The sequence below is a fragment of the Haliotis asinina genome, chromosome 15, assembly GCF_037392515.1.
Source record: "Haliotis asinina isolate JCU_RB_2024 chromosome 15, JCU_Hal_asi_v2, whole genome shotgun sequence".
Lineage (NCBI taxonomy): Eukaryota > Metazoa > Mollusca > Gastropoda > Lepetellida > Haliotidae > Haliotis > Haliotis asinina.
Genome location: NC_090294.1, coordinates 36,735,486 through 36,761,624, shown reverse-complemented (window position 1 = coordinate 36,761,624; position 26,139 = coordinate 36,735,486). Strand labels below are relative to the sequence as shown.

Genomic DNA, 26,139 nt, shown 5'->3' with positions numbered 1-26,139 from the left:
ATCAATTGAAAAATATCGTTGAACAAAGTACACATGATTTCTCTGATTTGTACGCAGACGCTCTACTGCAAGGTCACCCGGGCCGAAGAAGCTGGAGCGGTTTAATTATCTACCCACAGTTACTGTCATTTAAATTGATTTTACGCGGGCCTCAGTTATTGTTATGTAGCCTCATTAAATGATCATCTACAATGCAATTACCCATCATTGACGGTATATATGTTAGAGCAACTTCGGGCAACTTTTGCTGTTAATTTATAAGTACCATTAAATGTTATCACCAATCCATATATTGATATCCTTCCTTATGTTAATATTGCACGAGAGTTTGTACAGTGCATGAGTAAGTGAATTGTATTCCAGCAATATCGCGGCGGGGGTCATGACTTGAACTACTATGCTGCCCACGAGAATTTGTAAGCTATATTTTAAGTTGTTAAGTGAACATTTTATAGTCTAGTCGTGTGTTACTCACAACAGACGTTATTCAGGCAGGACATTGTTGGTAGTTTCTATCAAAGTGGAAAGGTTCTTTGACATATGTAGATAAATGTGTAGAACTCATCCGATCTTTGTTACAAAATTGGCCAAATCTATTGTGTACAGAATCACATGATCACATCACCTTTTATATGTATAAAATAAATGTTCAAGTAAACATTTCTTCCTGTTGTACTTTACGCGATTATTAACTTGAGTGTGTACGTCTTTTGCTCGTCAGAGTAGATGAGTTTTATTTGGAGGTTCGTGACAACATATCAGTAAATATTCTCGTCCATAGGCCTTTCTTTTCACCAGTGGACGAGTCATTTTATTTACGTCGAGCTAAGTCAAAATGATAATTTGTGTCCTGTTGCTTATAAACACACTTTCATTCGTTTGTAATGTCCAAAACATTTCTTTTGAGCAAAAGGAAATATTTTGACCGATGAACCCGTCGGCGAGGTAATTTAAGTTTTGAGTTTTCGAAAAATCAATTTTTCATTTTTTCATCCTAAGCGCTGCATATTTTGTCAAATCCTCTAACCGTAACTCGAAACAGTGTGAACAGGCTCCAGACTTTGGGGTTTCCAGAAATTAAATTGTGATGTATCTAAGTGATTTGCAGAACACAGTGACGTCATCGATTTTGACAATCTAATGACATCATTTGCCAGCTGGTGTTAATCTTTTCTTGATGAATGTTGATAAGTTTAATATATAAAACCACGGGATGATAAAGTACTGTCTTAAAACGTTATATACCGCTTTGTATGTGAAAAGCAGCTCACTGAATCAAACACATACAGGCAATGCTAACACTCCATGATTTATTGTGAAATACATAACGTAAATGAACGTAACACCATACTTTTATCTTTGATTTTTTTCCAGCAAATTTTATCGCATAAAACTTTTTGTGGAATAAGTATAGTAAACAGTTAGAATCGTGAACTAATTATTTGGCGTCTAAGAGCTGAAGAAACCAATGCCTTCTGCATTCGATTTGCCTTACCGACATTGATGAATGGCTACTGTTTTTTTTATTAGTTGACTCACAACACGATGGAACTGTGTGCTGGTTGGAAGACGCGAAGAAATGGGGGTTTCCCTTGCAAATCTTGATTCCCGACGTTCAGTTTAAGCTATTTTTAGACCACAGCATCCACGGCGCTCTTCGAACAAGTCTAGAGAAGACAATTTATCACAGCACCTGTTGCGCGTCATTCGTTTACATCAGCACTAACATTGATATTCTTTACGATTTATATTTCAGTGAATTAAATATATCATGTACCTCGATAAGTTTACCTGAGAATATTTCGCTCATGAATATGACGACGTGCATGCGTGTGTTTGTGAGGCTGCAAGTAATAGCCCTTGTACAGCTAATTTTATAGTGCAAGCACACTTGAGATCGATGCTAAAGATGTCAACAATGACTATTTATAAACGACCGTAACTTGTGCTGGCTCGTATGAAGGAAAATATAATACTGTTGTCGCCTCTATGTTCCTCCTTTGCTAGCATCAGGAATGATTGGCCGTCTTACAGTGACGTGCTTGTAGTCTGCAGATTAGATCTAGACTACAAGAAAACAAGAACACTACCAAGAATAGCAGCAACGACATCTACATGAACATCATCGTTATAGTCATGAATCCACAGTGAATATTTGCAAACCGAAAGTCGCATTAACCAGTTCACACAGTGATCTACTTCTATACCGATCCGAATTTTCTCGTCTGAAAGCGAAACCATACACTACAAGCAATTATGGGTACACTGAAGTCGAATCCCTTCGAAAATGGTATATACAAATAAATATTAATATCAAAGTTCAATAAAATCGTATTTCTGTATTTTATGTCAAGGTTTAAGCCGCATGACGTTAACATGTTCGCAGTTTTAGTTTCGCTATATTTGACTTACATTTTTGTTGAAGGTGAAATTCATCGCTACGTTTTCACTGCTCACAGACTACATTGCGCCACAAACTACTCCTATTAGAAAAGACCGTATGGTGATTTACAATTCATGTGACTCACGTGTTACACATCTATCTGTGTTATCTGCGCTTATTAAGTGCATCATTTTTTGTATCAAGGCCGTAAAAGACAACCAAACGTTCTAGCGGCCGATCATCGGTTTGATATTGCCACAATTTCCAGGTTTCCGTTTGTCAGAGCACGTTGTATGACATGATTTCTGGAATTAGATGGAGCGCAGTGTTGCAATATACAAGTGATTAGATGTATCAAATAATACTGATTAGTATCTTTATATCTAGTTGGTCCTACATTTCTGGACTTGTTATCGTATTACGTCGGGCACACATGAACCTATTACGAACCAATGTTCTTACCTCTCCTTATCACACGTGCAATTTACATATCTTGTAATAAGCCGCTTGATGGCTTCGGGGCAATGGAGATCTGGGCAATGGGGCGGAACATCTTTATCACATAGTATTCTTTACAGAACATTAAAGGAGTTTTCAAAATCATAAGGTGTGGTGATTCTGGTTCTGTACATAAAGCTCAGGTCAACAAATCGTGATCAGTTGAAATTAAATACGTTGGCCGTGGAGAGTCTTGGGTGGGTCACCGTATTTGGCAGCTTGAATCCTTATAGTTTCTCCCCCACAACGGACCACATAAGATAATGTACTCTCAACTTTGGAAAGTGAGTTTAAGAACTGCCTCTGTTCATCCTGCAGAAAATGGGTACCCGGAGGGATAAAGTCATGTGACTATAACCTTCAGGATCACAACAGGCAGCTTGGATTTTTTTTGGGTAGTAATGTGTTACCGATTTGATCATGCACAAACATGTGGAAACAGGCGCTTTATAATGGCCATTATTATTATTTGTTGTTATTTTTATTATTATTATTATTACAAGCTACTTGGTGTGACATTTACTGAAATCCATGGTACACGAGGCAACTGTTGAGTCACATATGGTACAATTAACTACAAGAGACTTAGCACGAGAAATTAACTTAAAGATTGTACATGTGTCTGGTGTGAAGCTCGGATAGTGTTTGTGACAAACCAATGTGATGCCTCCGTCCTCCCTTCTCCTCTACCTACGACTTATGAGGACTGTTACCAGAGTGGGAAATACCCACTGGCCCACCAGCCCGTGGCTAGTAAAAATCCAGCCCTGTCAGTAAATCTCCACCTTCACTGGCCCAACTAGTTATTGTAATGTTCATATGGTTATTTTGCAAATATATCACTCTTTTCTACTTGTTATTGAATTATGTTGTGGGCGAGTAACTTTCAAGCGTAGCTAGCTGGACTGACTTGCAAATATTGGAAACTGTTTTTCGCAGCTTGTTACAGAGCGTAGTTTCGTTGCAACATTGTCCGGCTGCAGGCATCGTCGCTAACGTGGCGCTCCACGCACAGTCTACATCATTGATCTGTTGCATCTGGCTGAGGTGTGAAATGGTTTGGCTAATGTCAATACCATATAACGCATGTGGGTATAGCTGGGACATTTGTCGGGCGCCTGCCCCGGGGAATGTAACGCATGTGGTACTCTGTTCGTGAGTGCAGTTTTCGATGTATTATACGTGGTTGTACCACCAGCACAATAACAAGCCGTCCATGACGCCTGCTTTGACGCATGTGACACAGCGCCGCCCTCTCCATTCCAGACCAGTCATGCCAAACTGGGTCTCTCAAATGTGACTGGAGTGGGAGAGGTGGCGAAATAGGTATGAACAAGCGTGGGTCAAACGTCATCGCTATGACCAAGGGCGCTTGCCAGTGTCACATCTTTGACAATTGGTCAACACGTGAAATGTATTTCCAACGGTACATGATGGCCGAACCAATGAATCCAACGAACCTCATCAATATCAGTCGTGTGCTTTGAAAACAAAAATACATGCACCTAAAGATTATGTTTAGCACAGGTTCCGATATCTTTCCTGTCTTGATCCGGTTAATCTCTTTGGAATGAAGGAATGAATGAATGAAAGAACGAACAACGAACGAATGAATGAATGCGTAATCGAGCCTATTCCAAATGATGGTCTAGACGGGATCTTGTATATAATAATATCTAACGAATGAGCCAAACAAGACACAGACTAATGAATATTCACTCATACAATATTATCTGATATTACCTTTTTAAATGTGTAGAATTTTTTAAATGTTATTTGTCTTAAAATCCAGACAGGCCAAGTAAAGTGACAAATGATCCTTTCATATTTCCGAAAGGGCGTGGAACAGTGGTACAAATGAATCACCGTTATCATTCATAGTGGCTATCATATTTTATTCTGAAAAGAAAAGAAATCAGAGATATTGCATGAATTGGAAGAGTATGAACAAAAGGTAATATTTTCAATATTCATATCATTTGTGAAATGTATAGCTTTACACAGACAGTCTAAAAATAATAACTTTGATAACGAATTATAAATGTTATACAAATGTTTAGGAAAAGGAAATACATCCCAAAACATTAGAAACATTAACACAAAGTCATAGATGATTTTTTCGTGTAATGATATAACGACACTGGCATGGCATTGTAAATATTCATGAGAGACAGAACATATCAGTCATGTAAGAAAGAATACACACGATCACTAATTTAATTGTGAGACTAAGAGTTCAATCATGAGATATACATGTGTTCGTGATGTGATGGGGGTGGTGGGGTAGCCTAGTGGTTAAAGCTTTCGCTCGTCACGCGGAAGACCCGGGTTCCATTCCCCACGTGGTTAAAATGAGTGAAGTCCATTTCCAACATTTGCTGGAATGTTGCTAAAAGCGGCGTAAAACCTAATTCACTCATGATGTGATCTGTTTATTGAAGGAATCAGAAGGATGTGAAGGGTGTGAGTGACTCCAAAACATCGATCTGATATGATACAGTCACACCAAGTAAGAGGTACAGGTTTGAAAGTCAGATATAGTCAAACGGTTCCCAAGTCTGTGTCAAGTCTTTTGTATCATTTTGTATCGCCTTGTAGAGAAGCGACTGACAGAGGTGTACAGTAAATTTACTGTCAAGAAAATGATGTAAATGTAATTTGAGGATGAATACCATTTCGTTTTGATTTTCCCAAAACATATTGTACACCGAAAACAGCTTATTAAACCTTATTTTTGGAAGAAACTATGTTGAAATTTTTATCATTATTAGCAAATCCCTACAAAGATAGTATTATTAAATTACTTACATTCATTATGTTATGTAAGTACCAAAATGATTTGTCCGGGCTCCTTTAGTAAATGTAAAGTTATCGTATATATTGATATACCATATTCTGTCCTGCATACACTGTAAAAAGGGGCATATAGTCTTTTCTGAATAAAGAGTGGAATCGACAGTATATACAGATGATGTCTTAGATTGAACAGTTGCCACGACATGAATGGTTTATAGTGAGTGAATTCGGGTTCACATCGCTGTTAGCAATATTACAGTAATACCATAGCGGAGGAAACAGGGACTTGGTCTCTCGTTATTTACCCATGGGGACAATCGAACCATCAAACATCGGCGTGGAGAAGCGAACGCTTTCACAACAAGGCAACCCCATGAATGTTATGTAGACAGTTTTAAGCATTGTTTGTTCGATTCCTTGGTCCTTGCCATGGTGCTACCCCCGACCCAAGCAAAAATCAAGATAGCTCCTGGATGCACGCTGGAGCTACGGAACGATAATACGTCTGATAACTATAGCAGAAAGCCTGTGCATCCAAAACTTTCAGTTTTAGCCTGAAACAAATAGAGATGTATACTCTCTTTAACCCGTCAGTTTATTTCACTAAAAAACGCTTATATGTAGTTGCTGACTGTCGTTATTGATAGAATAGAATAGAATGTTCAGAACAAGTGTGGATTTTTTTGTTTTGTTTGTTTGTCTTTTGCTTGTTTGTTTGTTTCAGCATTAGTACTCACGTCATGGAGTAATCAGTAGCACTGCACTGTTTCATTTTATTCATTGTGTAACGCGTATATAAACCTAGCAGTAGAAAACCTCCCAATTAAACAAGTCAGTCTACACAGAAAACTCCGAACAATTTCGCAATTTACATGAACCTTTAAGCCCATTATGGCATATTCAGATGCATTGTTTTAATCAGGTCTGTTGTAAGAAGAATCTCAATACCTGGGTCAATTTCAAAACGAATTCGAGTAAATTGCTGGTCAAAAGAAATTACATATTTGAAAACCTCCCAAAATATCAAACGCTACCAAAACTTTACTCGGCTGAGAACAGTTCCGGAAAGTCTGCAAGCTGAATGACCAACACTCAACTATCATCAAATAAAATTTACCTTACACTAGAAATATCGAATTTTGTTTTATGTGTAGCTCCCATCTAAAATGAGCGTATACTTTCTTTGCCCGTCAGACTATGCCGCAGGATCGTTATTTGCTGAAATATATATAGTAATATTTAGAACTCACGAATGTGATAAACGTTTAAGACATCCTGGATCAGACACGTTTAATATCAGGTTTCGAATAATCCCGATTGCTGGTATTGCCACATGCTATTTCACATACAGTGTACTAATATTAGTTGTTGCAGGTAGTGTGTTGGCTGGATCATTAACAGGTAGTTCTAGGTCCATTCCCCATACATAAACCAAATACAAGAATCCTGACTTCCTCCGAAATGTTCAGCATCAAGTCCGGATGTTGGGAAGTTTCTAACGGTGAGAATTCCTGCGTAGATCTGTTTGTAAAGCCCACAACTATAGCAGGATCGTGGTTACATATATGGGCAATGACGTCAGAAATTACAGAAGAGCCTCAGCTATTGGCTGATGAATTTACTGACAGCCTCGTTTTGAGTCGGACTCCAAGATGGGGATGCAAAGAGTGTTGGAAACTACACAGAAGCTCACGATGGCGCGAGTGGGAAAATTTGACAGATATTTTGATTCTCCACCCGGATTTCCCCTCACAGAAGCTGTATATAAGATGGCAAAGATGGCACCATTCTCAAACCTGAACAGCAGTGAAGGCTACAGCTCATTTGACTCCATCAACAACGATATTCGAAGCGATGTCTGTTTCCAAGACCGGTAAGTTTGTATTGATATTATGAAATATTATATGTTCGTTCAGCTTGAGCGCTGGCTGGTGGCATGTTGATGCATCTAACAGCTGTGAAGCAGAGGATGTAGACAAATCAATAATTATATACCAACAACACAATCTATTCCATGTCATTAAGTATTGCTGTGTTTATTAAAAATACGTATAAAGTAAACTCCAATTGTTGTGTGAGGTATCTCTCTCATGACAAGGATGTTTGATCATTTATTAACGGTAACTATGCACTCCTGTATTTAATTATGTACTATTTATATCGTATGACAAAACCGTTCATACACATTACACCAAATTGTTATACATGTTTCATTTCCAAGAAAAGTCGACATCTGTCATACACAGTCAACCTACGTAACTTTATCTTAAGCCTGAGGCGGGCCAATGTGTCATTTGAACCCAAACCTCTGTTGGGCCGACAAATCGCGCCTATGCATTGCAGTTCACGTTGCAATCCTATTAACAGCTGTTTGAAATGTCATGCACACGGTTTTAGTTTTACTTGGGCGCGGATTTTGACAGAAGAGTTCCTCCGTACTGTTTGCCTTATGAAGAAATGCTCTTATTGATAAGCCGAGTACATGGATGGAAACTTTAACCATCTGAGGAAGGGGCAAGAAGTAGCGTCGTGTTGTCCCATTATCAATATCATGTTGATACTATCAGAGAGTCCTCACGAAATGCAGTAGCGATGAATTCAGGAACCCATATCTCACAGGAAATTCATTATTTCGCATTGGCAATATGCATGAACATTTTTAAGGTGTCTAGTTCATATTGCATTTGATACGGGTTATCTTCAATGTTAGGCTTATGAGAGTGGGGTGGTCTAGTGGTAAAAGCGTTCGCTCGTTACGCCAAAGACCTGGGCTCGATTCCCAACGTGTACATGCTGCGTGTGAAGGCAATTTTCTGGTGTACCTCGTGGTGTTATTGCCGGAATATTGCTAAACGCGACGCAAAACCATACTCACTCGCACTATTTCAGGGAAAGTGATATTACTTCTTGAGGACATTTGATGTTTAACGTCACCTCCGAATTGTCCATGTGTACGTCGATTGTAAACAGACCACCGCCATATAGCAGGAATATTGTTTGGTGTAGCGTAAAACATAACCCACTCACGGTTTCAACTGAAAAAACTCCCCTTTTTCAGGAATCTGCGTACTCGTCTTTGCCTCCTTCATAGACAACATCGTGGGAAACACCGTGCCTGGAATCTGGTCAACACCTTGTGGTCCCCCAGCTCCTATTATTCCATGGGGAGGTATTTTCGATGACCCATCACCTGGACCGTCCAACAACGACCTATCGGCTGAGTTGTACACCAGAACCAAGGAATCTCATCAACACGCCATCGCACTTCGTGAAGCAGCTGTAAGTACATCTGTGTATCTTTCTTTATGTGTTAGATGTATTTACATTTTGATGTGTCCATAGGTGTTGAGGGATGATATCCCATCTGTTGTGTCGTGAATATGTCCGTCTTTCAAACAAGGGATTATGTGTGCATCAACACTTCTTGTCTCTGCATAGCGCCATGAAGTCTCCTGAGATGAGATTTTAGATGTCACAAGATTTATATCTTTGTGAAGTGCCCGTCGGATGTATGCGTCTACATTATCGTACATTATTGTAGCAGCGGAGCACAACAAAATTTGCTACGAAGACCAGTGTGAAAATACAGAACCGCATTCGATGCCTTGAGTTTCAGTTGTCGTGGTTCCGTGCACATCATAATCATATTCGCCGTGGCCTACCCTACTTGTACGTTCTATACCCGTCACCCTTTGAAGGTAATGGACTGTTCGATCCGTGCATATTCATCAGGGTCAACAGTTACGTTGTGTCGTTGTGAGTTTACCAGCAGCATTGCGCCGAAACCCATGGGCGGCAGTCTGCTTAAAAGGGAAGGTATTCCGTTTTTTGTTTTGATAAATTTCTTTGCTCTCAACTTAGACTATCCATCGACTGGACTCAAGCGTGACCCTTGCCCTTATATTGGAAGGATCTACCCACGTCAACTTTCCCTCTCCTGATGACGTCATATTTTGGACGGACAAAAACTCAGTAAGTCAATAAGCTTTAAACTGACTGGCCTGTGTATGAACATTTTCACCCAAAGTTCACCGAGAGACCATTTCTTGCGTCTCCTGCTGGGATATTTCTGGAATATTGCTTAAAATCATATTCATTCACTCACTCTTTGCATGCTTATAATATATCTACTTTTATTACACCTTTCGCGACCAATGAACATACTTAAAAGTAATGTTATGTTTCAATTTACAGACGACGACCACCCTGAAGAAAGACTACGAGAACCTCTCCATCGCTTACGTGTTCCTCGAGGCTGTCCAAGCTGACGATATCAGCGATTTCAACAACACCCTCAAATCTACCCTCGAACATGCAATGGAGAAAATACTGGCGATGCTTTGCACAATACAGAGCTTCCTGAGCAACCACGATCAAAGCATCGGAAGTTACGTCACACGTCAGATGATGCCGAGTTCACTTCGCGAGATCACGTCCGATAGTAGCAAACGCCAACGAGACTACATCATTGCCAAAGATGTCGTACATCTGCTAACTAGAGTGAAAGAAAGTCACGCAATGCTGAAGACGGGTTATCAGTGAATATGGACGAGTTATCAGTGAACATGGACGGGTTGTTAGTGAAGATATCTATTTTATATATATTTTACAGCATAGTTTTTCATTGAGAATTTATTATTTTTGGGCTAGTTGTGAATACTTTTTATCAATATTTACATTTTTCTTTAAAGTATGTGTGATATGTGTGAGTGTTGTACAACCGATTGAGGAAGAAGAGTTTTAAAATGTGCTGTTCGGAAAGAATAAGTGATAATATGAATGTCTGGAATACGTGATACCTCACAAAGGCCTAAAGGTTAGTGAGACCACCGTAACGTTATAATACATTTCGGATCCGGATCCGATCCGATCCGAAAGTTGTATATCTATTCTTCCGTGAGAGAATCTCTTTACACTCGTGGCACATTAATCTGATAAGCATGGCATATCAAAGTTATGTCTTGTTGGAAATATCGCGTTACCTTTCAAAATTTGTTTTATTGTTTTGTCCGTGTGTTACAAAGGAAATGCACAATGCACAATATATTTCACACAATTTCGTATCGTAAAACTGTCTTCCAGCTGTGCGTGAAGGATTGCTGAACATGAATTGACGTTTTAATAGAATATTTATTGGTATGAGTGTTTATTTCTATTGTTACCATGAAATTGCACTAAGAGAAACAAATAAGGGAACAAGAAAATTAAAGCGTTTCGGTAATATTTCCCGTTTCCTTCTCCAGCTTTGAGTAGCGTCATGGAAGGAAATCTGAGAATAGATAAATTAACATTGGCATGAAGTGGAGTTCTCTTGTTTGTTTCCCTCAGTATATTTGTTTGTTCTTCGAATGAATGTACAATTTCATCTGTAATATTGTCTTGTGTGTTATTTTGCGTCAATGAAATCTTCCATCCACGATAACAATTGTCTTTAACACAAATGGTGACAGTGCTTCCAGAATTCCATGAAAATGTTTGGAGAAATATGTCCATTGTTTTCGCTTTGTTTTCTGTCAGTAATATGTTTTCAGTCATTGTTGTCGCAGTATACATTGTCACTTACTTTTACATTGTTAATACATGCCATCAGTGGTACCATACATTGTTGATACATGCCATCAATGGTACCATACATTGTTAATACATGCCATCAATGGTACCATACATTCTGTTTTATTTGCTCATGGAATGCTACTTTTCATTCCTCATGTAAACGTTTTTAATGTATTTAAAGTTTTTTTTATGTATATCTATACATTACGTGTTTTTATTTAAGAAATAAACATATCACGAAGCCCATGTATTTATGTTGATTTCAACAACGGGTGTTACATGACAGCGTCACGTGCATGACATACTATATCGGTTTTGGAGTCGGGTTCCGGGTTAGAATTGATCTTTAGTAAACTATGCTTGTCGTAGAGGCGACTCGCGGGATCAGGTGGTCTGGCTGGCTGATTTGGTTGATACATGTCGCTGTAAACCAGTTGCATAGATCGTGCTGTTGATCACTGGATTGTCTAGTCCAGACCGGATTATTTACAGACAACCGCCATATAATATTGCTGAGTGCGGGGTAAAACTATGCGCACTCATTCATTGTAAAAGTTGATAATTTGAGCAAGGTCCTATGAATGTTTCTGCTTTGACATATGCATCGGGTATATTAGTGGACATTCCTTTTGAGCACAAAGTGGTAGGAAACTACTAACTTACTAACGACGAGTAATTATTTAAGCTAACAATGTCAGTTTTCAACAATACAGATTGACACTATTTGCACGTGATGTTCAGCAATCCGTGCCTTTTATCATACCATGGCGCTTATCCTGCCCATATTTCTAGTTCTGTAGTTTGTCTAGTGACCAATCACGACGTGCACATGCGCAACAGCTCATGCGACGTTAAACAGTATTAACCCATGTTTGACTGTGAACATATTTAGGCCTGTAAACACAATTGGGCCTCTAAATGCTTGGGTCAACGAGCGTCGTTAGGTTTGTATTTAGAATCATTTTCACAAAACGTTATCAGCGAGACTGTTGGGAGAAGGGTTAGAACAATATATCATAATGGGTTACATGCCTGTATATATTATTGACCTTCTTGTTTGTTAAAAACACAAATTTATGCATGATAAATATTTGGTCATTATTAGAAAGGTTTTATTGTTGTTCTGCTGAAATATAACAGGAAAATAGAGAAGCATTCTAGAAGCATATTATAATCATACATCATTCAACTATATTACAGTTTGTCAAAAGTTTATAGTTACATATGGCACCTTCACTACGTCCTAAATTCAGCCGTTTCATACTGTCGTAAAGTATATTTGTTTCCAGTAATGTTTTCAGCGCCCGACCCCGTTCTCTTTCTGAGTTGAGGGAGCAATCGTTCCAAAGTTGCAAGGGAGATAACTCAGTCGAAACAGAAATCATGAAACTATATACAGACAACGGGTTTCTGTGGTGACAAAATCTTTTCAACAGATTCGACCTGTATGTGAACATTACCCGTTTTTTTTTCTAAATTCAAGTCCCCTGAAGATGTCTGTGTATTGTGAAAGTCTGATATAGGCTGTGACAAAACTAGAAAAGTTGGTTTGTGAATTTGTCAAATGATTTATCATTCGTTCATTGTTATCGCGTTCCTGTCATGGAGGATAACACCGGATGGTTGAAAGTCTGTCAATAACAATAGGGTGTATGTCAAACATGCAACCTAAGGACATCACCATGGGTCACGCTGACGTACTTTTTCATATTATTTTTATTTTGTTTGTATGGTTGTTTTTTGTTTTTTTAGTTTTTTCGTGTGTTTCTTTGTTGTTGTTTTTCCTTGTTTTTTTGTTTTGTTTTTTTGTGAATCTTTGCAGGCAATGCGTTCACGCTCAGCCACATCGCGGACAACCACGAGCGATGCCTTCCTCCAACCGTGTGCCGCGCACGCAGTCATATCCCACCGAATCAGTTGCGGTCACAGAATGTCAGCTCTCACTTCATGAGCGGCACCTGGTGCAAGGAATCTGCTTTGAGTGACTTCCAGAAAAGAAGAAAACTGCCCCTTCTCTTCATGCTGTTCAACAACAGACTCCTGCCCTTTGAACGCACTGTCCCTAATGACTATTTTCCAGAAATCAAGAGAAGGTCGACTGATGTTGAGTTAAATAGGACCACACCTCAAACAAGCCCAGTCGTGCCAACAGCCGAGGCTGAAATCGTCTCGAGTAGTAAAAGTTCCCAGTACTCAACATTTATTGAAAGTCAACTGTTACTATGTAAGGAATAAACTCCGAAGACTCACCAATATTCGCGCGGCTGGTTGAGTCCGAGGACCCACGCAACCGCGAGAATACTGGCAAGTCTGAGGAGTTTATTGCGCTTTAAAAATCCCAAAATCATACATATTGCCAGCCTAGTGTTCGTAACCCTTGCACTCGCTCTACTTTGCACGGGCCAACATATTTGGGATACAAAACAAACCATATCAGGCGAATGGGGTTGCTTGTGCAATGTCGTTTGTCACTCAAAATACATTTTGCGATGCTTTTGAATGGAAGAATGTCGAGTATCAGTTTTCATATCAGTCTGAAAGTGGGCACAAATTATGTAGGTGCAGTTGGGAATCGTTCTCCTGATGAGGATTTGCTGCGTAAGTCGCAAAATGCTAGCACGGGAATTTGACCAACTGAAAAGTTGAGCAGATGAATGGATGCTTACTTCTTTCCAGACAGAACAAGAAAGAGTACCAAAACATACCAAACGTTTTGGCAAGGCTCTCAGTTTCTGAATATGAAAGCTTGGAAACTCTCGCAAAAAATAATAGTACAGAAAGGAAAAGCACTGAGCAGTGCACATTTTAGATTCCTGGCAATATTAAAGGGATGGGTCTGAATCCCTGTCACGCAGCAAAATATTAAGTATATCTGGAAATCTGAAAGGGACGCTCACTCTGTCATAGAGGTAAGGACCCAAAGGGGTGAATGAGTTTAGTTTTACGCCATTCAACAATATTCCAGCTATATGGCGATGGTCTGTAAATAATCGAGTTCGACCAGACAATCCAGTGATCAACAACATGAGCACCGATCTGCGCAATTGGGAATCGATGACGTGTTAGCCAAGTCAGTGAGCCTGACCACCCGATCCCGTTAGTCGCCTCTTATGACAACCATAGTCAGTCGCCTTTTATGGCAAGCATGGGTTGCTGATGGTCTATTCTACCCCGGGACCTTCACGGATCGCACTCAGAATAGCGTATTGTAAACAAAGAAATGACTATATTTTTTGGTAGAAAAAATGAATCTATTTCACGTAAGAAATCAGTAGAAAAACTGCATGGAAGCATAAATAGTCAATCTAGTTCTTGGAGACAGATAAAATCTTTACCAAACAAACCCAAACAGAAGAATTTTACAACGAAAGCAGAATAGCTTTGAAACCAGGTTGGAACTTCTCATATGTTATCATATTAACCCAATTAGTAAGTCTATTATTTAAAACAGTAGTAAAAACTTCCCCAAGGACACTCATTAATGAGATCCCCCTATAAGTTGTCAAGGTCTCAGATCGCCTTTTTGTGTAAAGGGACATTTCTGAATGTGACCAACGGCTTGGGAATATTTAATTATCAAAGAGTTTGTTGAAACGTTTATGGAGAGATGACATATCAAATTGGGAACAATTAAGCTCCTCTATCAGCACTTGATCGGGCCCGGCAGATTTTCCGTGTTTTAACGTGTTAATAGACGGTGTAATTTCATGTTCAGTTATATTAGGATTAAGAACAAATGCATCAATATTTGTGAACTGAGGTGAGAAATAATTTCTTTATGTATATACGAAAACATAGTCACCTTTTATGACAAGCATGGGTTGCTGAAGTTCTATTCTACCCCGGGACTTTCACGGCTCGCACACAAAATAGCCTATTGTACACAAAGAAATGACTATAAATTTTCTTGTAGAAAATATGAATCTATTTCATATAAGAAATCTGTAGAAAGACTGCATGGAAGCATAAATAGTCAATCAAGTTTTTGGACACAGATAAAACCTTTACAAAACAAACACAAACAGAAGAATTTTACAACGAAAACAGAATGGCTTTACCATCATAAAAATGTTTTTGTATATACATATGTACATAAAAAAAACTATTTCTCACTTCAGTTCACAAAGACGTAATGCATTTTACGCTTGAATGTCCTTATGCAGAATTACAAACTAAATATATTAGATCGTTTTTTTATCTAAGACGATTAAAATGCGGTTTGCTTCTGTTTTGTCATAGAATGATGTCAGTGTAATATTTAGATTTTCTCTCTTTGTAAAACATGGAATATTTACCTCCCTCTATGAAGTTCCCCAGATTAACACCAGTTAGATGAATGTTGTACGTTTTATCATTTCCACAGTATCCACAAATCGGTTCATTCTCAGCCGTTATATTTATGTAAACTTGTAAATGGGCTGATGGCCTTTCATACAATGAATTACTCTTGTCTTGTCTTGTCTTGTCCTGGACATTCGGATGGTACAGAAATTCCACCTGACATTGTTGCCAGGAAGGCAGGATCAAAGATGCCAATAGAGAGTAACTATCCAGAACTCGGAGGATGCATCAAAGAAATCAAGAGAAGGTCGGCTGATGATTAATTACAAAGGACGACACCGCAAAACAGTCCACGGGTGCACACGACTGTTGAGTGTGAAATCATCCCTGGAGACTAATACAAAACAGAAATTGAAAGTACTGCCTCCGAGGAAAGGTTACTGGTGCCTGACGAAAGCTCCTCCACAGCATTGCAGGAAATTACCCCTACCGTCCACCTTGAAAAGTGGTTGGAACCAGGAACAGGCGACCAAGGACACGTGGCACTCATCTCAACAGACAGAAAGATGTGGAAGTCTCTTAGTGATGATGTGATTGAAGTCACAGGTGATGGCTCATCTGACAAGTTAGCCGTTCCCAAGCTCTCACCATCAATTCGAGATATGAAGATAGGCGTACTATAACGAGAGAGAAATCTCCTGACACAGGCTTTTGCATACGACCCATCAGTCGATGCATTTTGCAACATCTGCACCCGGGATCGTCGTCGTGATGACGTACAGCTGCCTGTTCTTGGGAGAGACAGCAGGTCAAATTCAAGATGTTAGACGAAGATGAATATTGCGTCCATGGTCGAGGTGCTACTGCTACCCTTTTCCATGCCACTGTGGGTGACACACCTATCCCTGTCAAGGATGGAACTGACTCTAACCGATCTGTAGCTGAGGTCACAACAGAGGGTAAAATCATATCATCACCCTCTGATACATATGGACATGCTGGGAGTTCTGGAGCAGGGCGTCCTGGAGAGGGAATGCAGTCTTGTCCTGGAGGACTGCACGGGGTTCATCTCGCTCCAGGACCTCGTTCAGTCCTGATACTGTGTGTCCAGGTCTGGTTGGACAAACATCTGTCCGACCCTGTCCAGCCACGGGAAGATGCAACGCAGGCGGCATGTCCTTCACAACATCATCTCCTCTGACAACACCATTATCAACAAGGACACGTTGGAGGTGAAGCTGGTCGGCTTTGGACAGGCGCCCTTCGGAAGGGGAGTCAAACTGTCAAGCACAGCCCTCCATCATACTGGACTTGCTCCAGAGGTGAGTCTGGGTTTTGTCACCTCCCCACAGGCAGATGCGTATGCCTTAGGCTCTGTGCTAGAAGAAATGAAAGTGGCAAGCCATTTAATGGACTTCCACGAGGTAATTCAGATGTACCACCAGGGTCTCGCCAGAAACAGATATCAGGCATTTGACATCCTTGACCCCATACATGCTGCATTTCATGTACCTGAATGTTACATTTCTTGATAGATTTTACAATGTTCTATTACTGGGCCACAGCACCAGAAGAAGGGGAGGCAATTCTTTTTGTGTTGAGTACTGACAAGAATCACACATTAAGAATGTCATCCGGTTTTGTCATAGTTTTTCAGATGATATAGTTTACATTGAGTGCTTCGTAACGGGACCTTTTCTTGAAAGGGTCGACCCTAGTTTGTTGTCTATTTAAAATATTGGGAAAAATTCTTAACTAATATAAATATTTAGTGTTTTTTGTATGCTAATACTTTATGCCCGATTCTTGTTGCATTTTATGCAAGGATATATGCTTAATTCGTCAGTGTTTGTGAATATATGCATATATCCCTAACAACGTTAAATTTCTATGGTTTCCCATAAATTGAATGTATTCATAAAAAATCTATTTTAAGTTTGGTTTTTATATAAATCTAATTCCCCGTCAATGATTAACTATGTAGTTTCTTCACACAACTTACTGCCTTTGACCCGTTTTTGTTCAGGTGAGAAAAGCGGTCGTAAAATAATCTTAACTTACGTTTGTCTCCCTTGGCATCTTGAGAGCTGGCTATCTGTTCTCGAAACGTTCGTAGCCCTACGAACTTCTTAAGCCCATTCTTAACACATTGGCTACGACCAAAGTTAAGAATTGTTAGGGCTACGAACGTTTCGAGAAAAAGGGCCCCGATGCTTCAATAAAACATGCCATTCGTATCCAGACATATACTGTATGTACTTTTGTAAAACCATACGTAGTGTTGATGGTATTTAAATCTTGAAGTCATTCAAATTCTTTTACAGCATGTCTGTATGTCAAGTGTGGTCATTTACTGATATGTGGTGAAATGTCAGATGGTTTTACACACTGATATTATCCACACGGATCTCGTAACAAATGTTAAAAATTACCAGTGACATTCATCATAGTATGGTTCCCCTTACACTGAGCCATGCTATCTGAAGCAAGAGAAGACATTGAAAGATTACGTCATAAAATTAATGACGTGGCGCCGTTACAAAACTTGAATAATTATAGATTTCGATGTCCTCTTGAAAATGACACTTTTTAATTGTGTTTGTCATAAAGTGAAAAGCAAATATTATTTTACTTCAAACATGTTATTTGTCAACCATGCAAAGAAAATCGTATGCTTTCATAAAAAGAGTATAGGTTTGTACACGTGTGGAAACTAACACAAATTTCTGTTTGTGAAAAACTGAAAATACCTAAAAATAATCATTATGTGTGCACGTTTTATTTTTATGTTTTAAAATACCATGTTGAAGAACTGTATAAAATATTCAACACAAATCAAGATTTAATGCTGGAATATATCATCATCATTCTTATCCATTTCATCTCATTCTTTTTTAGATCAGTACAGATACTTTGTTCTACCTGAGTACGTAAATGGTCGACTGATTTCATCATGATTACATGTACATACAATGTATCTATTTGTTTCATTTCCGTGCAAAGAAACCTGCACCACAGTCAAGTAACCTTTCCTTTAAACTCAAACCCTGTGAAAAGCCCCAATTGGAATCATGGCCTAAGATGTTGAGTTGGACTCGGGACTCGGGTGGACTCGGGTGTTACCAATGCTGCAGATGCAGGGTAGCTTCAGCACCTGACCATCAAACTCGTCATACTGTTGGCTGAGTGTTGGCTGAGTGCATCTTGCAGAATGTGATACTACTGATTGAGAGACTGTAACTGTGCGTCACACTGATGGCAGTAAGCAGTATTGCAGCTACATGGCAACAGTATTCTTTACATCAGATATAACATTTAGATGCACAGTTAGAACAGAGATTTCTGTGAACTTGGAACATATTTCACACGAACACTTAAAAAAATCAAACTAACAACGAATCATTCGAAATATGCCAATCTTCAACAGCTCTCAAAACTCCTGGCCCAAAGGAAACTTGATCAAATGTCAAACCAGACTGGGTACCGCTCTATTGCTGGTGCTACAGACAAGAAACTGATTGATTTTGATAACGTCATACTAACACGGCAAGGACTGATGCAAGACTTATGATCTGTAGGGAGCAGGGATTTGGCAAGCACAACACAATACTCACAACGTCATTCTTATGCAAGTTCATATATATGAAATGTTGTTACGGTTAAGAATTTACCGTGACAACAATTTAAGAAATCCCCTTGTAGACCAGCAAAACAGAACAAAGCCAAGTTGTTTACGTTCAAATTCTATATTGTTATACCACAAGAGCAAGGTACACAAGGTCACAAGTCAATATAACAATGCAGATTTCAGGTACAATTCAAGAAAGACAAAATCTAAGTCAATGGCTCACAAAATACAATATAGCAAACTCACCAAAGTCTTGGTGTGAGAGAGAATCAACTATGACAGAGTGTAAACACAGCGATCGGTGCGACAGTAGATAATGTAGATTAATGGGTTGACAGGATTTCATGCGTTGGCAGTATCGTAAATGATTATGAGTGTCAACACGTAAATCAGCCTTTATATATATTTACAAAGTCATTTCCCGAAAGTTCGGGCACAAACGAACATCGTCAACACTGTAGAATGGTCTCGAAACAGTATCCCGGAAGTAAAACATCGAAAACTAGGAGCAGGTAAATTCCGGAAAACCAGAATGCTAAAAGTGTTGACCAGCTATTAAAACGAATTGTGACCCATCATATTTAACATTCCAAACACTAAACATTGTGACCCAATACTAATTATTACTTAATCCATAACAAAAATATACAGAAAATACACACTCGTAATAATGTCCAAGGACAAAAGTGAACTGTTTCGAACACATGGAGATATAGCCATTATTGTGACAGTCAGAAGAGGTCAAGTTTTCCTAGACATGTCATTAATTTAAGATTTCAAATTTGATTTATGCATTGTGAGGAAGATACAGTAACTTGTGATTTCTGAAACACGAAAGCTGAGTTTCCATGTACAATGGAGGATTTCCATTTCTGAGGCGACGAGCGTCATAACCAAGCCTAAGTGACCTTACACAGCCACAATGTTAAACTAAAACCACAAACTCTTCCTTGGTAACCCAAGTTTGCTAAAAAGAAACAGTGTTCCACTGTATGTAATAAGAAAGTGCCTTGGGAACTCTTTGTTTTACAAACGTTCTAGTATATGCATGAAGCACAAGTTTTCTCTACAAAGGCTGAAGTCATTCCAGTATCTCTACCAGAACAACCACTTGCAGGGATAGCAATTCTGAAACATACAAGAAAGGTTTCTTTAAAAGAAAACACAACTGTTTGAATATTAGGTACGTTGATGTGGTATGTTGTGATAGGTTTTGTCATGATCTCTTACGTGATGTTGCCTAATGTTATCTCAAATACAAACGTCAAATCTGAAGTCCAGCTCCTCCACAAAACCGTGAAGATCTTCAGCCACTTGGCTTGATATCTCGGAAGAACTTGTTGAATACTGGTGGTGCGTAAAGAAGGAAATCCACACGGTATTTCTTCTCCTCCTTGGATATTCTCCCACCAAACAAACAGAGAGGACTAAATTCCAATTTATATGTCTGCTTTAAATATCAATTTCACACTGACGGTTCTTTTTACCCCAGTCAAATGGGAGGTCCATGTCATGTTCATATTTGAAAAAACATTGTACTAGGCTTGTCTCGGGAGAATATCAAGTGGTGAATTTTCTCTGACTGTCGTTTTCAACTGATGTTGCCGTCTGTTTTTCAAGCCGACCCACTTTTGGGTTTTGTCTCCTTAGCTTGCAGCTGGTTGTCGAGCTGATCACAGTTGTGACAAGTATCTTCTTACGGGCCTCAATATGAAGGTTAAAGTTGCCAAGAAAACCTTTCTATAAGTAAAAAAAAAATAACTGGCCTTACCTGATTTTTTTCCACATACAGTTTAAACATTTGCGACAAGTTGAGTTCCTGTGACAGATGCAGTCGTTATTTCTCCCCCCCTCCCCCCCCCCCCCCCTTTCATAACAGGAAAGAGGAATTGATATGATTGATAGGGAAGTGACGACTGGTCATCCAAATTTGGTGAGGACTTTTTCTTCAGATCTCAGTGAATTTGTAAACTGTCAGTACGCATTGGGTCCATGAAGAATTTACGTACGTACTTCATACTATTTGTCCCGGGGGAGAATAGGCCTTCAGCAACCCATGCTTGCCATTAAAGGTAACTATGCTTGTAAGAGGAGACTAACGGGATCGGGTGGTCAGGCTCGCTGACGTGGTTGACACATGTCATCGGTTCCCAATTGCGTAGATCGATGCTCATGTTGTTGATCATTGGATTGTCTGGTCCAGACTCGATTATTTACAGACCGCCGCCACGTGGCTGGAATATTGCTGAGTAAAACTAAAACCAACTCACTCACTCACTCCATTATTTGCATTGATGGAAGTCTCATGTGCAAAGCTTATTGATAATGTGCCTCGAAAAAAAATCAGTTTTGACGTAGACTTTCAACAGATAATGATTAGGCGATGGTCATCATTTATTTCAATACTAATCATTACCTCTTTTGAAGACCCAGATGTACATGTGCTGTCTAATTTATCGTTTAAAAGGACGTTGAAAAAGATTTAACAATATTTTTTGTTACATAATGTCATTCAAACCATGTATCATGTATGCACCATATAATCTGTTTTCAACGAGCTTTGGATAGGCAAATCATGTCCATACCAGTTGATCTGCAGTAAAATCATCAGGATCGGAATCGTCAATATTTCAAGTGAACGTAGGTATTCCTGTCTGTTTTGATGCTAAAATTAATTTCAAATTAAGAATTGTAGGCATGAAAGATTACATATACCATGTATACCCATTAAGATCCAGATGTGACTTCCTTTGTTGAATTATTTGCTAAAACAGGAGCAGCTTTTTGTCAGCGAGTGGAGACGGTTCCAATCCGTTTTCGCGTGTGTTGAAGAGGCGACTCTCGGTGATGACGTCACGCGACCACCGCCCTCGTTTTCTTCGGAAATGGCAAAATGCCACCGAGTGAAGTGCGTTTTAGAATCACAAGGGAAGCTGTATAATAGTATATTACTATTTATAACTGTACATTTTGTATGGTATATGTATGGAGGTGTTCATTAAGAACGTATTTAAACAATGTGTAGGGACCTATTTAAAATTCCTTTAATGCACGAAAAGTGTACTTTGGGTTTTCAATTATCATACATATTTAGCAGAAAGACACAGAAACTTCTGTTTACACTCGTATGACAGATTGTAAATGTAACCTAAAATGTATCTAAACGTCTCTGATCATTATCGAAGGCTATGTCCGTCCATAAAGTGTCACAAAAGATTTTACGTGCGGTTCATTCTTCCCAAATTTGACAAAGTTTGTTGATTCAGTCCAATATGGAGGATTAATGACTGGTCTGACTGAGGCAAGGTAAATAGAACACTGTAAAGGTTCAGTGATCAATGTAAGTTGGAATATGATGCTCATTATGTTGTGTTAACATGGGGATAGATCTGCCCTGTCCCGATATGAATCTGTGAAGTCAGTTTGATATATACTGCAGGTTCCCGTCACCCTTATCGGACTCCTCTTTGCGACAAAGGCATGTTCCCATTTAGAACGCTCCGCTCGTTTATTTGACGTCAAGCTGTACTCTGCTTGTGTACTGAAGTCACGCGGAACGATCTAGCAACCAGTTATGCCCTTGGAGCCGCGGGGTTCTTTGGGTTTATTTTTATTTTTTAGGTTTTTTTTTTTCTTTTCTTTTTTTCTTTTTTCTAGTTTTTCCATCTGGCGCAAATCTTTATATGGTTTGAGAGGTGAATGTTGTGTAAGAATTGCGTTCGCGTGTTCTTGATCTACTTCCGACAATGAAATTCCTCAGAAATATAGAATATTAAATTTGCAATCCGATGGTATAGAGTCAGCTTAAAAATACTTAGGAGGTTTGAAACAGACTCTGCTAAATTTTGTACGAAGTTTTGTTATGCATTAAGAAAACACTAAAGGTCCGATAAAAGTACTGTGTGAAGAATTTTCACATTTGGCATCTTCATGGAAAGTGTGTGCGAACAAAATAATTAATTTCTATTTATGTCTGCCATGCGGTGTAGTTTATCATAGAGTAGGACTGGCAGTCAGTGGACGCTGTATCGTACACCGTATCACTATAATACTGTGTCTCGAGGCGGAATACTCACATGGCTATTCCATGTTATTGTTGTCATAAGTAAACATTTGAACATCTAAATGTACAGAGCAGGGCCTTATTTCTGTGCAGTCTATGATGACTCGAATTTTAAGGTACAGCAAGTGGAAGTTTTCAGGAATATTTTCAACATCACTGAGCCAAATGTTAATACTACCCCAAACAAAATAGAGATAGTTGCATCAAGTCAAAGCCCTTCATCCTTCATTAATTAGCGATTATTATTATTGAACCTAATGGATAAATCTATTTCACTTAAACTTAGTTCTTACAAGAAACAAGTAATGAAATAAAGTGAGAATGGTTTGGGCTAGGAAAACAGGGCTCACCTCATGTTAGATGCTGGTTTGATTAAACATGCTTGCAATGTTTACAATGATTAAAATCCTGTCAACGATCCAATCAATCACCACCACAGTAATATAACACACAAGCAACAATGAACATGTCATTCGAATTACAACAAAAACGTTTCAAGGAACCCAGACTAAATATCTTTCAAAATTTTAGGTCATATGGACAATCAATATTTTCACGTCTACCACGGTATATAGAAACCTATTCAAAATTTTAATTTCCAGCAATTACAAAACGACTGTTGAAAGAATTAACATATTTTGATCTGTCATTCTTATTGAGATGGTGAATATGGAGGATTACTTCCCGCTAGCTGTTCCACAGTTTATTCGGTCACAGAAAAACACTGGCAATATTGTTTTCCTATCAATTTGAAGTCATCCTTTATTAAATGGCTGGTGCACACAAGGGTGTTGATACAGTGATTAGAAAGCCAAGTGACGTCACTCATTCGTAATGTTGTGTTCTGTATTATTGCGCACCTACGATGAGAAAATGTATAACATTTGAATCTATTCGACCATAACTATAATGGTGCGATGTTATGGTATGTAAGAAATAGATTGACATACTCGTGTCTGTCTGGTACCATTTATTTAAGGTCTTGTCGACAAGGGCATGACGTTAACATCTGGAGTCAGTGAGTAAGGTTTCACGCTGCTATCATACCTGAAATGTGTTTCAAACAATATACTCAAGTCATGATTTAATGTAGTAGTATGGCCGTCCACATTGAAAGGCTGGAGAACACATAACTGAAGCTTTAGTGGACACAGATAATCTTCTCAAGTAGTTCATAGTGTACCGTTATGAGTATGTAGTGAGATTTCTTATGTGTCATTGTATTATCTGAAGTCATTCTAAAAGACTTTAAGTGCCTGCTCACCGTGAAACTACGAAGCTGTGCTTACCACTGTCCAGTGTCTGTAATTTATCTGGGGTAAGGAAATACAATGGGAGTGTATAATTGTAGCTTGGGTTTGACTTGTTTAAGCAGGGTAGCACCCAAAGTGATCAGTGCCATGTCAGCAAATTTAACCTGTCTTCTTGAAAATGCCAGGTCTGCATAGAGTGAATTGCAAGTGATAGATTTATGTGATCTTATTCCTGGGAAGGCGTTCGAGCAGGAACAATGGTATAATTGAGTGATTATCAAAAGAAGACTTTTTAGCCATATTCTTTCATACTTGCTTTGCCAGTATTAAAAGTATTTTTTTAAATTGTCGGGTGATCTCTCCACTCGTAACAGTGAACAAGTATGTAGCGCCAGATTAATTTATTTCTAAACATCTTCCTCAGACCGCGTTTTATTGTGTATTTTTAACCTGATATGCTCATTTTCGTTGGGCAATAAATACGTCTTTAATCAAAACGACTTCTAATGAAACAAAATACTCTAATCACTTATTAAAACGCCACAATGTGACAATGGCTGTACTTGTATGAAAATTATTAGCTTCAGCAGCTTCTGTTGTACTGTTTGGTTCCTTTACAAATGGGAATCAAAACAAAGGTTTGCCCGCCTTTGTAGGCAATGCGTTCTGGGCTCAACAACATCGAGGGCAACAACGACTGATTTCGACTTCCACCCGATTATCTGGCATCAATGACATCCCATCAAATCAGGTAAGGTTTCATGTTCAGATTTGCCCAGGCGTTTAAAGGTAACAAAATTCTCAAGTTAAGATCAGTGCAACATATGTCATATTTGGGATTTCATTTTCTTAGTAAGAAAGAAATTCTAGTACTTTTTTGGATGAGTCCCATCCGGGATTCGAACCCGCACCCTCTGAATCAGGCACCTAATCGCCAGCACACAAAGTCAACCACCTAGGCTGCTCCGACAATGCGACTTCCACAAAAATGAAAGTCGGACAACTTTTAGTCTAGACTGCGTACCCCTCTGGTAAGTGTAAATTGGCAAGGCTCCCACGACCGAAAGCTATGAATACACGATACCATTTAGAAAGTTGCAACATACATGATATTAGGGATTTCACTTTCTTTGTAAAGTAGTAGTAGTACTTTTTTTTAACTAAGAAAGTGAAATCCCAAATATGACATGTTGCATTTGACCACTTTCTAAATGGCATCGTGTAATCATAGTTTAAGATCAGTGATGGATATACATGCACACAGAGGACATCTCACTTAATGACCGACATACACAAGTGCAAGTTTACTACCTGAAACTACTCTGATCAACTTAACATAATTGTTATTAATTTAATTGTCAGGAACGTAGAACGAATGCCAGCACACTTCATGAGCGGCACCTGGTGCAAGGAATCTGGTTTGAGCGGCTTCCAGAATGGGTGAAAAAATTTTCATGTTCAAGAACAGACTCCTGCCCCTTGGACATAATTATCCAGATTAATATTTTCAAGAAATCAAGGAATAGTCCGTTGAAGATGTATCAAATTGGAGCTCACCGCAGGCAACCCAAACGTGCCAACAGCCAAGGCTGAAACTATGAACAACCGAGAAAACACCCAAATGAATGGTCCTAGTGTCTTTCTTTCTCTTTGGTTATAGTTGTGTGACAAAAAACATGCAGTT

The 26,139-nt window shown here is 38.9% G+C and overlaps 1 protein-coding gene across 1 annotated transcript; it reads left to right on the top strand.

The window, feature by feature from the left end:
• The first annotated feature begins 7,531 nt into the window (after positions 1–7,531).
• On the top strand, positions 7,532–10,219 carry LOC137265210 (uncharacterized). Its single transcript, XM_067800554.1, has 4 exons — positions 7,532–7,550; positions 8,736–8,956; positions 9,539–9,649; positions 9,872–10,219. The coding sequence occupies exons 1-4, from the start codon at positions 7,532–7,534 to the stop codon at positions 10,217–10,219; spliced, it is 699 nt and encodes a 232-aa protein (XP_067656655.1).
• Positions 10,220–26,139: the final 15,920 nt, after the last annotated feature.